At 37.6% G+C, this 16,698-nt stretch overlaps 1 protein-coding gene across 1 annotated transcript in view; it reads left to right on the plus strand.

Annotated features, from left to right (window-relative positions):
- dhrsx (dehydrogenase/reductase (SDR family) X-linked) overlaps positions 1 to 16,698 on the plus strand; it is a 72,963-nt gene that overhangs the window by 22,739 nt on the left and 33,526 nt on the right. The window contains exons 2-4 of the mRNA XM_082164053.1: positions 5,242 to 5,494; positions 7,039 to 7,146; positions 11,363 to 11,428. Coding sequence (XP_082020179.1) covers positions 5,392 to 5,494; positions 7,039 to 7,146; positions 11,363 to 11,428 — 277 coding nt within the window. The 5' untranslated portion in view covers positions 5,242 to 5,391. The remainder of the gene's footprint in view (positions 1 to 5,241; positions 5,495 to 7,038; positions 7,147 to 11,362; positions 11,429 to 16,698) is intronic.

The raw sequence follows: 16,698 nt of genomic DNA on the forward strand, positions 1-16,698 counted from the left end.
ATACCATTACAACTTTAATGTATTAAAACATCAACAGCTGAATGTTTAAACAATTCTATCATACCATAGCATTTACTACAACTTCTTCTTTAAAGGGATAGTTCATCCAAAAATGAAAATTCTGTCATCATTTACTCTCCCTCAAGTTGTTCCAAACCTGTATGATTTCCTTTCTTCTGCTGAACACAAAAGAAGATATTTTGAAGAAAGTCGGTAACCAAACAACTGATGGACCCAATTGACTTCCATAGTAGAAAAAAAATAAATAATACTATGGATGTCAATGGGGACCAGCAACTGTTTAATTACCAGCCTTCTTTAAAATATCTTCTTTTGTGTTTAGCAGAAGAAAGGAAATCATACAGGTATGGAACAACTTGAGGTTGAGTAAATTATGACAGAATTTTCCTTTTTGGGTGAACTATCCCTTTAATCTTTGAACTTTTGGGGAGAGTTTAAGAAGGATGGTTACATCGATTGGATCTCGATGTTTGAAGTTCTCCATCAGCACCATGGACGACCAGTATTTTAATGATGTGCTGAGTGATGTCACTGTAGCTGTCCTCCTGCAAACAGTTTAGAAGAAAAAAAAATATTATTTTGAGAAACAAAAATAGAAAGTGACTTCATTATCACAACAGAATGAACACATACACATACTAAAAAAAGACCATATGGTTTCGATTATGTTAACCCTTTGATGCGTACGATTAAACCGGTGTGATTATATAGTGCATTTCAGGCATTTAAGTTACATACACCTAAGTTACCACACACATTGTGTAAGTAACTATAAAGTTTACTTTTTTTTTTTTTTTTTTTACTTCACCGGCCTCTTACTTTCACGTATTTTGGGAGAAGTGGATGAATTTACATGTTGTAAATCCAACAGATCCTATTCTCTAAATTCCAGTGCATAGAGACAGAGCGCATTTAGGCCACGCCCACGCCCACACCCAGGGGGAAAACAAACGAACTGTCTCCATTGACTTTGCATTGCGAGAGGCTGCCTCCTTGTCATTTCTTGCTTCTAACAAAAGACAGACAAATGCCTAAAAGCTGCTGTGTGACAAGGTGTACAGCAAACAAGCTAAAAAACCCAGAAATAAGTTTTTATTAGCTCTCGACCCCCAAAAACGAGTGTTTTTAGGACATAAAAGTGGATACAGGCAGTTGAGACAGAGCGTCACGTGTCTCATTACTCTGAGAACTAACGTACACCCGCTGGAGGAGACCGTAATCGGCAACACAGGATAGTTTATCTTACAGAAATATAATATATAAAACTGACATTTGGATATTTGACTCACCAGTGACCAAATGTTTAACTTACTGCACACGTAGTGTATTTTTAGTGCATACTGAGTGTCAGGATCCCACAATTGACCCATTCGTTCCAGCCTGTATCCACTTTTATGTCCTCAAACGCTCGTTTTTTGGGGTCGACAGCTTATGAAAACTTATTTCTGGATTTCTTAGCTTGTTTGCTGTACACCTTGTCACACAGCAGCTTTTAGGCATTATTCTGTCTTTTGTTAGAAGCAAGAAATGACAAGGAGGCAGCCTCTCGCAATGCAAAGTCAATGGAGGCAGTTCGTTTGTTTTCCCCCTTGGTGGGCGTGGTCTTCAGATTATGACGCGTTGCGCTCTGTCTCTATACTAACATGGCGATGCCCAAGTAACATGATTACTGCTATTGGCCCATGGATCAACTTATCGCACGATGCTTTTAGAAACGCAGCCCTGCTTATTTTGAGACCTCATTTATGCACGATTTAGTGCGATTGAAATATTGTAGCTTTATGTGTAGACGTTCCTGGGAAATATTCAGTAAGAAAATTAACTTTTCCATAGTCAACAGTATAACGTTAACGTTACTTCAGCAGGAAAGCAGTTAACGTTAATTTTAAGGCCTAATGTTAGCAAGCTAACTTGCCAGTTACAACGGTATCCAATCAGTTTGAAAATTTTACACGAAAAACAGTGCTTTCCGAATCTATAAAACTATTGAAAACTTTTCAGATTAAATATAAGTTAACTAATGTAGGAAGTGAAACGTAAGGGTTATAACGTTAATGGATAACCCAGACGCGTTAACTTACAACTTACAGTAATGAGGTCATGTTATAAGATGAGCATTAATGTTTATTGAGTCAAGTAAACAGAAATCATCAATCAAAATCCACACAGACCCATGTTTTATTAAATGTAAAACAGAAAGACAAACTTACCTCAAACACGACAAAAAGCAGCCACGCAGCAGCTCACCAATCCGTCTGACCCAAAGTGGCAGTTAGGCCCTGTCCCAAATGGCACACTCCGGACTTGTGGACTTCCTCAGAGTCCACACTTTGGTGATGTCATGTAGTGCAGACCTATAGGGCCCTTGGCGCGAGTCCACGAGAGCGCATTGAGAGGTATTTTTGGGACAGACTCGATCGGCATGCCGGAAATAACGGTCTGGTTGTTGTTGGACAGGAGAAATCACATTTTTGCGCTCCGACGTCTTATCTCCATGTCAACTACACAGCCTAATTTTACAGTTCTATATTTTGATATTATGCATATCACCTGGGCATTAGACAATAGATAAATCATGCTTATTTAAATGATGTATACAGTTGTACATAATAATACATAATGTTCCATTTGAACTAAGATTACAATTTTAAAACATAATTTAAACATATTTTTTTCAATTTACAGGTTTCAATATTCATACTATGTTTACATATGACTCAGTAAAGCCCTGCCATTCGGTTCTATTTATTTAATGAATCATAATGCGATCGTATTATTAAACACGCTATTATTATGTTTGAGACATCAACCACTGGTCGATGACCATAATGTTTGTATAAACTGTAGGTAACAACTGGTAAAATGTACATTTAGGTCATAAAAACAGTAATATTTTCTTCTCAGCCATGTCAACAATTATCCGTGAGTGAAATCTCCTCCCATCTGTTGTCTGATTGGCCTTTCGCAAGGATTCCTGGGTAGTTAAAGTGCGTGGAGCCTGCATCTATGCGGGCTTCGTGGAAGACCGCTTCAAGGGTACAAAGGGGGCGCTGCTGAGCACACTTCAGAGCGGTAAAATGCTGAATGGGACGGCCTACGGACTCGTAGACTCAGCGAGCACGCGCAATTCAAGTCCACGAGACCGAAAGTCCGCATGAAGTGCGCCATTTGGGACAGGGCCCCAGACTGTCGTCTTCTTCTCCAAACACGCATGTGCGGATTCAAACGCGCTATACTTTTCGATTAAAATTTACTTAAAATTACTATGTTTATGTGAAGTGACTATAAAAAGTTTAAATATTACAAGCAAATATATAATAAGATTTACTCTTTCCAACCAGTTAATTTATTACATGAATTAAATGTGTAGATATTTAAAATTTTACTTAGAAAATTCTAGTTCTCATTGAATTTTAATTTTATAAAGTAAAAATTATGAAGGTTAATTTAATATATATTACTATACCAAAAAGTTCGTTTTTACAGTGTGTGTGTAAGATGTTCATCAGCTTGGCCAGGCTGACCACCAAATTGTCCAGGCTGGGAAACCAGCTTCATCATACATGCCAGCTGGGAGACCAGATAAAACCAGCTAAGCCAGGCTGGGAGACCAACTAAAGCCAGCTACTTCCATCTTAAACCAGCTAAGACCAGCCAACCAGCTTAAGCAGGTTTTAGCTGGATTTTTCAGCAGGGAGGCCAGGTGTTGATGAGGAAGAGAGCCAAACAGCCAATGTAACGGGTAACGTTACGCTATCGAGCTTATTATCCAGTAGGATTGTCTCGATTATTTTAATAAATTTGATTATTAAAAAAGAAAAAGAAAAACTTTAGTAGCCTACATACGGCGGAGGTGATCCAGCAAAGTCTGACATACTTATTGAAGAATAACTTTTGATTTTTAATAGACAAATAAATAAATAAAAACCCAGAGAAAAGGAGAAGAATTCTCATCGGATATCAAAATAAAAGTCTTCACACAACATATACCTGTTAAATAAAAGTATTACAGTGAAACAGATGAGACAGTGGTCATAAGTTTCATATTTCTTTGTCATTTTATTTTTTGTAGAGCCTATTTTTAAAAGGTTATTTAAAAACTTTAAGAAAAGCATTTTGAATAGCTTGTAGCAGTGTGCTACATATTGTGTACTGTTGTTAAACAGTAGCCTAGTGTTCAAATATACATTTCAATATTATAAAATACATTATTTGTGATATATATAACTATGAACCTACGTGAATATTTGTATGAGCAGACCTACACACAACCATACCTTAAACAGAGATGTTGCTTTTAAAGGCATGCAGTGGAACAGAGTCAGACTCCTAGACCATAGGACAGGCAGTACGAAGCAGAACACTCCTGATCCCGTCAGTGATTGAACTACAGCCTGACATGGACACTGCTTTGACTGCCACAGGAACTACCACAAAACCTGAGGCCATGCTCATGATTATGAGCCATGCAGCAAAGCATAAAATAACTGGCTGCCAGTTACATGATTTACTGCAGTTGATAAATAAATTGTTTGGGCAAGAGGTTGTACCTCGATCCAAGTATCTTTTTAACAGAGTGTTTAAAAACAGTTGTGAGAAAGTAGAATTTCAGTTCTACTGTGAAAGGTGTCACTTAAACATAGGAACAGTCCAGGAAATCAGTGACAAACAAATTATATATTAATATCATCAAACCAAAGAAAACACTAAATTTGTTGGAGACTTAATGGTTCATATTGGTGTCCAGTAGATACCAACATGTAACCCATAAGTTGCCAAAGGTGTTCTATTGGTCCTTAATGGTATCCAATAGAAAAAACATGCCACCAATAGAAGAAAGCAAATCACCAATAGAGACCTACTAGGACCATTACAGTTTCCATTAAAACCAATACAGACAAATAGACAAAATATGCCACCAATAGAAAAAAGTAAATTACCAATAGAGACCCACTAGGACCATTACAGTTTCCATTAAAACCAATACAGTTTCCAATACAACCATTAAAACCATTAGCAATTCTGTAATGGTTTCTATTGTTTTTTTCAGCAGGGTTTCTCTCCATCTCTATCTCTAGCCTAGCCTATCTAGCCTATCTCTTGATTCACAAGTTTTTCAAATTATTATCCTGCTATGTCTTTTGGTCATCTTCACCAGCTGTATTTATTTTTCTTTTCTTTTTTTTTCTTCTTCTTCTTTTTTTTTTTCTTTCCTGGCAGTGGTTAATCCCTGTAGTAAATCGGAGTCCAGATTGGGTGTCTACATTGCTTGTCGTAGACAGCGGAACTATCGTAAGAACAAGCTGATCCGTTCCTACTGTACTTCAGCACGGACCGTAAATACTGAGACACTCCCTGTCATCTTCAAACATGTGGTGGTTTTTGCCTTGTATCTTCGGCTTCATCAGACTCTACTTAGACGGCGTCAAAGTTCTCCTATACCAGCTTTTCAACAAATCGTTCAACCTGCCAGGTTAGAGGTTTTTATCGTTACGGATTTGCAGTGGTCTAACGGATATTTTCTGTGTTTAGCAGCTGTCAAACATCTATTCAATAGTTACAAGCTGTCTTGTGTGAGCTGCGCTTAAAAGGACAGTTCACCCAAAAACAAATGTTATGCATCAGATTCATGTTCAAAACCGATACACACAAATTTGAGTTGTGCGGCAGAATGACAGGACCAGTCACTATTCACTTTAGTTGTATGGAACAACAGTTGTAATGAATGTGGATGGTGACTGAGAATGTTATTCTGTCTAGTGTCTTGACACGGAGGAAAGTAACGCGGGTGAGTAAGTAAATGAGTAAAAAATTATTTTTTTTATTTTTTTGAGGAAAGTAGGCTACTTCAACTTTTTCTTATACTTTATACTACTGATACAGTTTGTATATGACAGTTGTGGCTGCTAAATCGCGTTGGCTGAGATTATGCTTAACCTGTAGCTTATAACAAACTACTGTAACCTTTCACCTATTTATTTTAACACACACACACAAAATAGAAAGGTTATATATATAATGTATGTGTTTGTGTGTAGATAGATAGATAGATAGATAGATAGATAGATCCTTAGTTATTAATTGAATTTTTACAACCAAAATGAATCAACACTGAATTACTTAAGATGGACAATGGCACTATTTTCTTCTAGATCTGCAGTGTGTGTGTATCTATATATATATATATATATATATATATATATATATATATATATATATATATATATATATATTACTGACACTGTACTTATTATTATTATTATTATTATTATTATTATTATTTATAATAATATTATTATATTTATTACTTATTAATCTCAAGTTTCTACTTGATTGCTCGGTTGCAATTGTAGACAGCTCTATACTTCAATTTAAATCACCGTTAAAGGGCAACCATGTCCCAGTGCAAAGCACGAGGATTAGACCCAAATCCTTCCTCACAATGGTCTTTTGATTCAGAAATATTTAAAGCTTTTGAAGCCCACGGGATTAGCTACAGGAAAAAGAAAGATGATTAAGGAACACTGATTTTTAAGACTTTAAGACTTTTTTTTGACTATTTTGTGTGATCGCTATAAAATATAAGGCTTACAGTTAATGCATAATAAACGTAATATTATTTGATTTTAACCGGAAACATTTTAACATGGAAATGGTAACAAAAAGTGACTGCTTATCAGTGATGATTGTCATAATCTCACTGCTTCACTGACTCGTTGGCCAGTAAAACATCAATATTGGACAAGTGAACTTGTTTATCAATAGTATTAATTAATAATACTCATTAAGCAAAAGAGTGAAGGAATGGTATCACTAGTTAGGCTTAATCACAAAGCAGGTCATGCAGTTTCTACATTTAATGATCCCTGAGGCCACTGCACATCCAAAAAAACACTCACAGAGGGATAAAAGAATATGTCCCAAACAAAGACTGTCCGTGTCAGTATAAAACAACTAGTTTTTGTAATATTATGCATTCAATTTTTCCATAATTTTCTTGCTTTCTGTCTTGCTCAGATTTGCCCAAACAGAATGGAAAGGTTGCCATAGTTACAGGGGGAACCAGAGGAATAGGATATGAGATTTCCAGACATTTGGTCAGCCTGGACATGCATGTGATCATTGGTATTGTATCATCTTCTCATACCTGATTTCAGATCAGTAAACTAACACTATTCCACTGGTGTCTTGACTCTAGTTTACAGATCCATTCCTGTGGTTATGTAATCTGTTCATTGGTTTCCTGCTACTTGTGATACTTTTTAATATTTCCCATACCATGCACAGTGTTATTAGCATGACTGGTGTTGAAGGAGCTCAAACCCACCTTCTTCTTCCTTATTTTCATGTTTCAAGCATTTCCCCTTCTTTTTCCTCCTTGTCAGTCTGCATTATCAACAAGAGCTTTTTCTAGGAGTTAAGTGACACATAAAAGGCAATAAGAAGGGCTTAAGCAAGAGTAACTCTCCTCACATGTTTATTCAAATGCAGGACAGGGTTCTTAGTGTACTGCATATGCAGGAACAGGACTTATATGCACCGGCTGTTTTGGTAATATTGGTAAAAGCTCATGGTTAAACTGTTGCGTAATTGCACTGAGCCCCATAGTTGTAGCATGAGCCTGAGGTGAATCTGCTCCTCTTTGTATGTGAACTGTCAGAAAAACATGTGTAATGATTAAAATTGAGTGTCACTGGGGCAATAACCTGAAAAGATATATTTTTGGACATCATCTACTACTAAAAGGTGCATATTAGTCTCTTAACATTCTATTATGGACCCTTTAAGTGCTAATATGCTACCTTAATGGGTAGTTAAGTTACATTTTTGCACATAATTTTTCTGATGGTTGATAGATACAGACGGTTGGTCTGGGAACGCCCCCGGGAACGCCCCATCACGTGATGTGAATTTAGCCCGTGGGGGAAAACATTGCCTTGGCGGCTCATTGAAATACACGGGGCAATCATGCTGAAGAGTTGCTGTGTCGTTTTCTGTACCGCCAATAAACAACCAAATTATGAATTGATGTTCTACATCCTTCCTAATAAACACACAGAACCAGAAAATTAAGACAAAATCGCTTTTGAGCTTTCTTTTTTGAGATTACTGTGTGAGTAGATCCCTGTGTGATATAGTAGTGGGTGTTAAACTCGTATTAGGCAGTGGTGGGCTAGTTTTGTCTACATCCCTTACGAAAAAGAACTATATAGTAATCCTTTAAGATTTCTATAGTAGTGTATAATACTGATGTGATGTTCTGTAATACCTCTATAGTACTTCTATAGTAGCCTATGTCCCAAAATACTAAAAGATTCCTATAGTTGTTTTTCATAAGGGATGTCTCATTCACATTAGTGTTATCAGCTGAAGGCTCATGACGCGAGCCGTGAACCTATGGAGTAGACTGCAGTCTGTGAGTTACTAGAGGACTTTAGGGATAACTGTCAGCACAGTCCCTCTGCAACTTCGTACTACTGATCACCGTTTTACAAAAGGATTAATAGTTTGGAGTGAAGCATACGTACAATTGGTTAGTGACAAGGTTTTATGGAGTTATAGTATGCAACATAAGTTGATTGAGTTATAGGCTAATGTTACCGCTACAGCTGCCGCGATGTCTTGGAGATTCAACCAGATAACAAAATATGTCTTGGAAACGACACCTCCGGCCATTTGGTTGGGTCATTGACCCAGTTTTTAATTAAATAAGGGCTATCATAACCTATTGCAGTTAATTTTACAATGTACTGTTGCCGGTCGGCAGGTGTCAATGACTCGCAATACCACATTTTTGTCATTCAAATACACACGATGTTCGCAGTGTTTTCCCCCACGCCGACTCCACCCTCGCCACGCCCCCAACTATGACTAGATGCCGACTGTATGTATGGCTGAATGTTATATATGCATTTTTATTCTTTTTTTTCTTGAAATAACTTTTTTTAACAATTGATTAAAGGTGCATTCAGTAGTTCTTCAGGTAGTGTTAGCATCACTTTTCTTTCTGTACTTTTGTACTTTAGTCTCACAATGCTGTTAGACACTACACTGCCATCTATCGACGTGGATCAGCATGATCATCTGACTTTTATGGAAATTAGATACTGATACTAGTGAGTTTTTATCGTTTGCAACATACCGGTAAAATTCTCCTCACAATAAGAATTAGTCTTCCTGCGATAATAGCGATAAAGCCTAGGCCTAGTTGATGACGTATTTCTGTTTGGGACCCATTCGCAGCTCACGTGCAGAGCGAAAACAACTGGCGGAAGGCGGTGTAATGGGAGATTTTTGATTTTCATTACTTACTTCGATTTTCATTAACATACACAGGATTGACTTCTATGTGTGCTGCTGACCATGTGATATAATGATTGATGTGGAACTTCTGTGAGGCAGGAGAAGAGGGGGAGACGCCGAGGCCCTGACCCCTAAGGTCAAAGGGTGTCCAATTTAGGACTTGCAGGCTGTAAGTTAAGCTAAACTAAAGTTCAGTGTATAATAGGATCACTGGTGGAGTGTCTTATCCATCTATGGAGTGTTTAGAGAACCTTGAAGATAACAGTATAAAGACTGGCCTGCCTCTCTCTCCTGGTCGCACTTGTTCCACAGACTGTACTTGTGACTTCTGTGTGGCAACTGGGCCTTCTTGCAAGAATAAATTACTTTTTAATGATCATTTGATTCCAGACTGTCTCTTACGCCAAAGATGATTGTTTAGTGAATTAAACTGCCATAACAGCGGACATGAAGCTGAGGTGGAGTTTATCGTTAAACGAAGAACTACCTCTACAATCTGGAACTGGTACACACAGATATATTTTCACTCACCGAGCACTGACTGAGCACTTGAGAGTTTCGCTCTCGGTCAGGCGGTCCGTAAAGCGCACTATTTCAGTTCATCCCAATGAATGCAGTGTATTTGACACAGAGTAATCAAACACTAGTGTGGGGCCCAACTTTTCCATTTCTGCTAGGGCTGGTGTCGGGATTTTTACTGTGTTTTATTTAATTGGTATATTATAGGAGCCTATTTGATGATGGGTACGTTTTACTTTAGATCAATGTTTGTGTTTCTGAGGCTCTCAAGAATATATGCAGCTATCATTTGAAGCCAAAAACAATGGTGAACGGTACTATATTTATATCGTCAATGATATCGTTATTGCAATAAATTCCATATCGCCCACAATTAATGTTCTACACAATTAATTCCCTTGCATGTCCAACAAAAAGAATAACTTCTCAGGATTTTCTCTATCAATAAATCTTTTCACTTTGTGTATGCGCTACTGTACCAATGTTTACGCTTGTTTTTGTTTGTTGGTCTTTCTGGCTTCTGGCTTCAGACTTTTTCTGCTTCTTTGGCCATACAGGCACTGATCCTCCAATTGTTTATTCTGGTAAAACACTATAATAAGTAAATTCTATTGTTTAATTTTATTGTCTAATGCTTTTCACATCACGAAACAACACTATGCTACTAGTGTATCAACAGAGAGTGCAGCCAATGAGCATGCAGATTCTTTCCGACGTTTGTAGATCACTTCATTTCAACGTGGCAAAAGATATTTTGAGAGGGATGACCTGCACCATACATAATTAAAACACTTTTTAGAGAAAAACATTCTCTTCAAACATTCGCTCATTTTTAATGATACACGGATATCATTAAAACCTTTTCATTTATGGAGTCAGATGAAATAACGAGAAGATACATATGAGAAAATGTATTGCATTTAATCAAAAATACTTTGCCACGAGAAAAGACAGTAACACGCAGAGACCTTCCCTGCTGGTCGGATGCCGATTTTTGGGCCGATCGAGTGCGAGCTTACACAACTGAACCTTCAACGCTTCAAAAAGTTTATAAAGAGATCGTAAAAAATAATCCATATGAATTGAGTGGTTTAGTCCAAATTTTCTGAAGAGACATGATCGCTTTATATGATGAACAGACTGAATTTAGGCTTATTCACATATAAACATTCATCAATTGACACATCAGTTAAGATAAACTGAAGATCAAGCATGTTTGCTTGACATGCTCAACCAATGAGGTTCATTCTCATGTTACGCATGCACGTTTGAGCTTCAGCAAGAATCAATGAGGTTTGTTTTCGCGCGCCAAGCAGGTTCAGTTGAGCTTCTGTTTATGTTCACTGATCAATGTCTATATGTGAATTAAAGCCTAAATTCAATCTGTTCATTATATAAAGTGATCTTGATATTCGTTTTTTTAACTAATTTGCTGATTTAAATTCATGTGGCATTGATGCAATGATAACTTAATTTGTATATTTAACACCTTTTTCTGTCTTTTCTTTCTTTTCTTCAGCTGGGAACAATGAAGATGATGGTCTGGCAGCAGTGAAGAAGATTCAGGAGTTGAATCAGGGAAAAGGTAAAATTATTGCTAAATTAAATGTTTTTGGAGGGCCAGGGGCTTTTAGCTGGTCTGCCGTGTAAGAAAGGCTCTGTGTATTCCCGAGCATCATCATGTCTACACCCTCTTCCATTGGTGATCCTGACCTTTACATTCTCCTTGAGGTGATGATTTACTCCACCACGACCTGATACCATTAACTTGCAGCTAAACGGTATAATTTTTCTTGCCATGTTTGGACTGGTGTGTTTACTGGAAGAATGTGTGAAAGCAAGCAGAAGAATACCAAGAGAGAGATGTTTGATGATTGTGTTCGCTGAAGAACCATAACCTCATTGTAATGCAGATGGGATATCGAGAGCTGCGGTTCGGATGAAGGCACGCTCGCTTCCCTGCGGTATCAACCCCTCCCCCACGTGGATTTTCAACTGCTAGACGAGAACAGGCCCGTCGGTTTTCACACCCGAGTTTTCATCATTGGGCTATTGAAGTTGAGAAATAATGCACTGAAGGAAAGCTGTCCTTCTGCCCTCATCTAGGGTCAGGGTCAGTTTGTCTGAAACCGTAACTTTAAATACCAGTTTTGAAATTGGTCTTTGGTTCAGAGACAAAAAAAAAGCAATACTGCGAAGAAGTCAGATGTGCTAACAAGAAATGAGTCTTTCAAAACAAGCTAAGGCTTGGCTGGAGGTCTGTTTATGTGTGTGGCTTTATGCTCAGCATGATCTGTCACTGTGCTTCTCTAAGCTGGTCTAATAATGACACATGATCGCTCTTTATATGACTACAATCACCTAATGAGGGTTAGACATCACATCCAGTTAAACCAGAGTTGATTTAGGAAAAAAGATAGACTGAGCTGACAAAGATAAGACATGTAATTATAATGGGCTCAGAAGGCTGTATGGGAACTTTGTTTACTGCTGCTCAATTGGACAGTCTAAATGTTGCTGTTGGTAGGTTATTAAAAATGAATGCTGTGCCAGAATGTTGCTGGTTTAAAAGAAGTTGGTGTGGTCAAAGAGGTCACACTTGAAAATGTTTTCTTCAATGTTTGTCTCTATTTCATGTAATCATTTATTTTGCTCCTGAGTCACAGTAAATATTGCACTAAAATTCAACACAAGCATCATTATGACACATGCTGATAACTGTAATTAAATGTGAATTAAATGTACCTTGAGGTGCACAATTAATTGAAAACTTAATCAAGATTACGATTATTGTTCCTGCAATTAACGAATCATGAAAAGTGTTGAATCTTTGTCACTATTAATGACAGCAGGTCCTGTGTGTTTCACTTCTGTAACTGGAGATGTGTAAACCTGCAGCATTAGCTTCAAGTATTGTTGTATTGCTTGCTTATGCATTATTTATTAAAATTTAGAATAATAGTTTTGTATTTCATGCTGCTAAGTGGGCCAGTGTGAAGTTAGGCACTGTGTAGAATGGCAATAAACTGATTTAGGAACACAGTTCTTGGCTTGTTTTGATTGTGTAGCATGCATTATGAATATGACATGCAGTTGCCTTACACAAAAGTATTTTAATATAAATTATATTCAGAAGTTAATCACCATTACATTACAATATCAAAGAACATATTAAGGAGCCATTTTGTAACCCTCATTGGACCATTGTTGCATTGACACTATACATATCTTACATTATTTGATTTTACATGTGTTTTTAATTTTTATACATTGGTCTGTGATACATTTTGTACATTTGTTGTTGCAAATTTTGCTCACCATGGTACCGTTTTCTAACTGGCTAACATGAGGTTTTGTTCAAATTGTGAGGATGACTTGTGATCGTTGTGGAAGAATTAGTTGGAGTGGGTTAAATATTATAAATATGCCTAATGTTTTGGATAACTAAACATGACATACTGAGGTTCAAAAGTAGTTTTAAAAAAAAAGAAGAAATTAATACTTTTATTCAGGAAGGATGCATTAAATTGGTCAAAAGTTACAGTTAAGACATTTACATTGTTGCAGAACATTTCCGTTTCAAATAAATGCTGTTCTTTTAAACTGTTTAATCCTGATTTTTTTTTTATTACCATTTCCACAAAAATATTTAGCAGCACAACTGTTTTCAACATTGATGATAATAATAATAATAATGTTTCTTGAGCAGCAAATCAACATTAGAATGATTTCTAAAGAATCATGTGACCCTTAAGACTGGAATAATGATGCTGAAAATGCACCTTTGCCATCACAGGAATAAAAAAATAAAAATAAATATAGAAAAATGGAAAAATAAATGGAAAATAAAAAAGTTATTTTAAATTGTAATATTTCACAATATTATTGTTTTTACTGTGTTTTTGATTGAATAAATGTATCCTTGGTGAGCATAATATACTTATTTTCTTATCAACCCCAAACTTTTGAACTATTATACCAGTCAAAGTGTTGGCAGGGCAAGCTAAAATTTCAAGTATTTGCCCAACCGGGGCACCAGGAAAGAAAATATTTACTGTGTAGTCCTTAAAGTATTGAATTTAGATAGCTTTAGTTGAATGTACCCAAGCTCAATTGAACTGAACCACCCAAAATGGCACAGGCCAAGCTCATCACGGGGTCACACTGACCCTTTACTCTGCAGCTCCAAGATAATGTCTATCTTAGACAGATAGTGCTGAGTGACTGATTCAGGGCAAAGCGCTGCTGGCAGGCACACTCGTCCCACGCTGATCCGCTCTCCTCTCTCTTGCCCTGACAACACAAGGCAGACGTACAGAGCTGAGCCGTGGCAGGCAGCAATACACCCTGTCAACACGTTATGGATTCAGTCACTCTGGATGGGCGGACAGTTATGTTCTCAAGGCTGTTTTCCACCCCTCCTCCGCTTGTCTCTTTCTCCAAGCAGCTGCTGCAGCGCTGGATCTTTGGTGTGATTTCTGATTGACAAGGCCTTTGTAGCTCATCTCAACGGTTTTCAGAAAGTGTCTGTGTCAGATGTTAGATGTGGTCATGGAGCCTGCCATAGTGACATGCACTTTCAGAGTTTACTGTAGTTGTTTGACCAAGATGTGCTGATATGTGACATACATATTGTATGGCCATCGAATGTCTGTTTAAATGTCTCTTCCTCTGCTTTGCACAGACGGACTTCATCTCAATCTACATACTGTCTGACAGTCTTAAAAAGTATGCAAGATCATGATTACACTGAAAAAATTAAAAATTAAATTATATAGTTACGTCCTTGTTCTCTTTTGGCTTTTCCGATTGTAGAAATGTGGAATTAAGGAATAGGTTTCTAATATGAAATGCAGTGTTCTTCGCCAGACATAACAAGCCCAAAGTTCTACTTTTGATTAATCTCTTTATAAAAACTTGATCCAGAATTCTTGAGGATCATCCAGGTTCTTCTTAGCAAACATGAGGCAAGCTTTTGTGTTCTTCTTGGTGTTTCCACCTTGCTACTCTGCCATGGATACTAGTTTTGCCCAGTTTCTTTCTGATGTTAGTTATGCTGAGCAATTTTTGGATGTTGCTCTGGTGTTTTTTGTGACTCCAAACTGCCAACTCCAAACATTCTCCATTTGGATGACATTTCTCTGATTGTGGTTCATTGATCTGAACCACTAGTGGGAGGAATTTTGATTAATTCCAGTGATTCAAGTCTTTTGTTCACCAAAGGTTTCTTTTAGGGCGTTTTTCCACTGGGTTCGTTTGCTGCGGTCCGAACCCGAGTGCGCTAGTTCCCGGCGCCCCCCGCAGCGTTGGTCTGGTTTCACACTCAATTAGTTGTATCGAACCCAGGTGCGTTTGCAGTGATCTTACGTCATCGCAAACGCACACAGAAAACGCATGGAGAATACAACTCGTGTGAGGAAACAATGATATTCGACAGTGATACGCATGCGCGGGATATTATACTTCCTGAACAAGCGCGCACCCGAGTCCGTGTTGCTTGCACATTAACGCGAACCGCGCCACGGTTCGGGAGCAACCGAGCTCAGACCACCTCCTCCAGGTAGTCTCGGGTTCGGTACTCTAGTGCGCACCCGGGTCCGATGACAGCGTTCACATTAGCGATTTTTCATGCGAACCGTGCCCCGGTCCGCACTAAACTGCCAGTGTGAAAGCGCCCTCAGACTCACTAATTTGATTATCGTCACCTGATTCCAATATACTTTTTAATATTTGAGAAATAGGGCAGTTAACTGATAACTTAGCATTGATAACATTAATTAATCAGCACTAATAAAACATATTTTACAACTGAACAAAGTACAGGTTGATTGTAATACACAATTGAAAAGTGTGGGGTCAATAAGCACTTGCTTATTACTTCAGTTCTATACTTTTTGCTAGAAAATTTGTACCATTAGTACCAGCAATTTAGTATCTACTTCGATAAATAGAATGTTTAAAAGAACAGCATTTATTAAAAACAATTTAATCATTGTAACATTATACTTGTATTTACTTTTAAGTTTTGATCAGTTCAATGCATCCTTGCTTAATAAAAGCATTAATTTATTTAACAAAAAAATCTTACTGACCTCAGACTTTTTGAATGGTAGTTTATGTAAACAAAAACAGTTTGAACCCAAAAGTAATTGTTTACGACACAAAAAGGGGTCTACCACAGATCATCAAGATTTTATCAAGGTTTATGACTCTCAGTGCTGGTATGCTGTCTCACTACATTCTCAAACTGAACTGTTTACAATAAACTCCCTATAAACCTCTATGTAATTGTCAGTAGGACATGGTGAGAGTTTATTGTGGTACCTGTTGAAAGCCAGCTTACAGCCGATGTGAAGAGCAGATGTCTGCACAGCCAGAACCTGCACAGAACCTTCTGGATCCTCACCAGTGGAGTCAATGTTTAGTAAAATGTCTACTTGAGGGCTCATTGTAGGTGTGACGGCACCCTACTGCCTGATGTAATTAGACAGACGCCCCAGCATATGGCCAGAACACACACGGTGTGTCAAAGGTTCACATACGTTGTAAAAATATATAATTATTATTGAGTGACCGGCGCATATGCACCAAACAGGAGGTTCCTACATCTGTGAGGTGTCAAATACAATGCATTTGATAGTGTTTGTGCATATAACTGTGTTATATCTTGTGTTTTGCATGTTTGTAATATAACAGTCAAGCATTTTTATCCTCTGCGTCTTCATTATAATAGAAGTGTGACACTGCAATTGTGACGTCAATGAAAAAAACAGCCCATTCCCTTCTTTATCTCCATCCTTTATTGATCTGCTCTGTCTCTTCCTGTCTTGATATGGAGAGATAAATCTTATCATC

Source organism: Leuciscus leuciscus (assembly GCF_965113295.1).
Source record: "Leuciscus leuciscus genome assembly, chromosome: 3".
In the NCBI taxonomy this organism is placed as follows: Eukaryota; Metazoa; Chordata; class Actinopteri; order Cypriniformes; family Leuciscidae; genus Leuciscus; species Leuciscus leuciscus.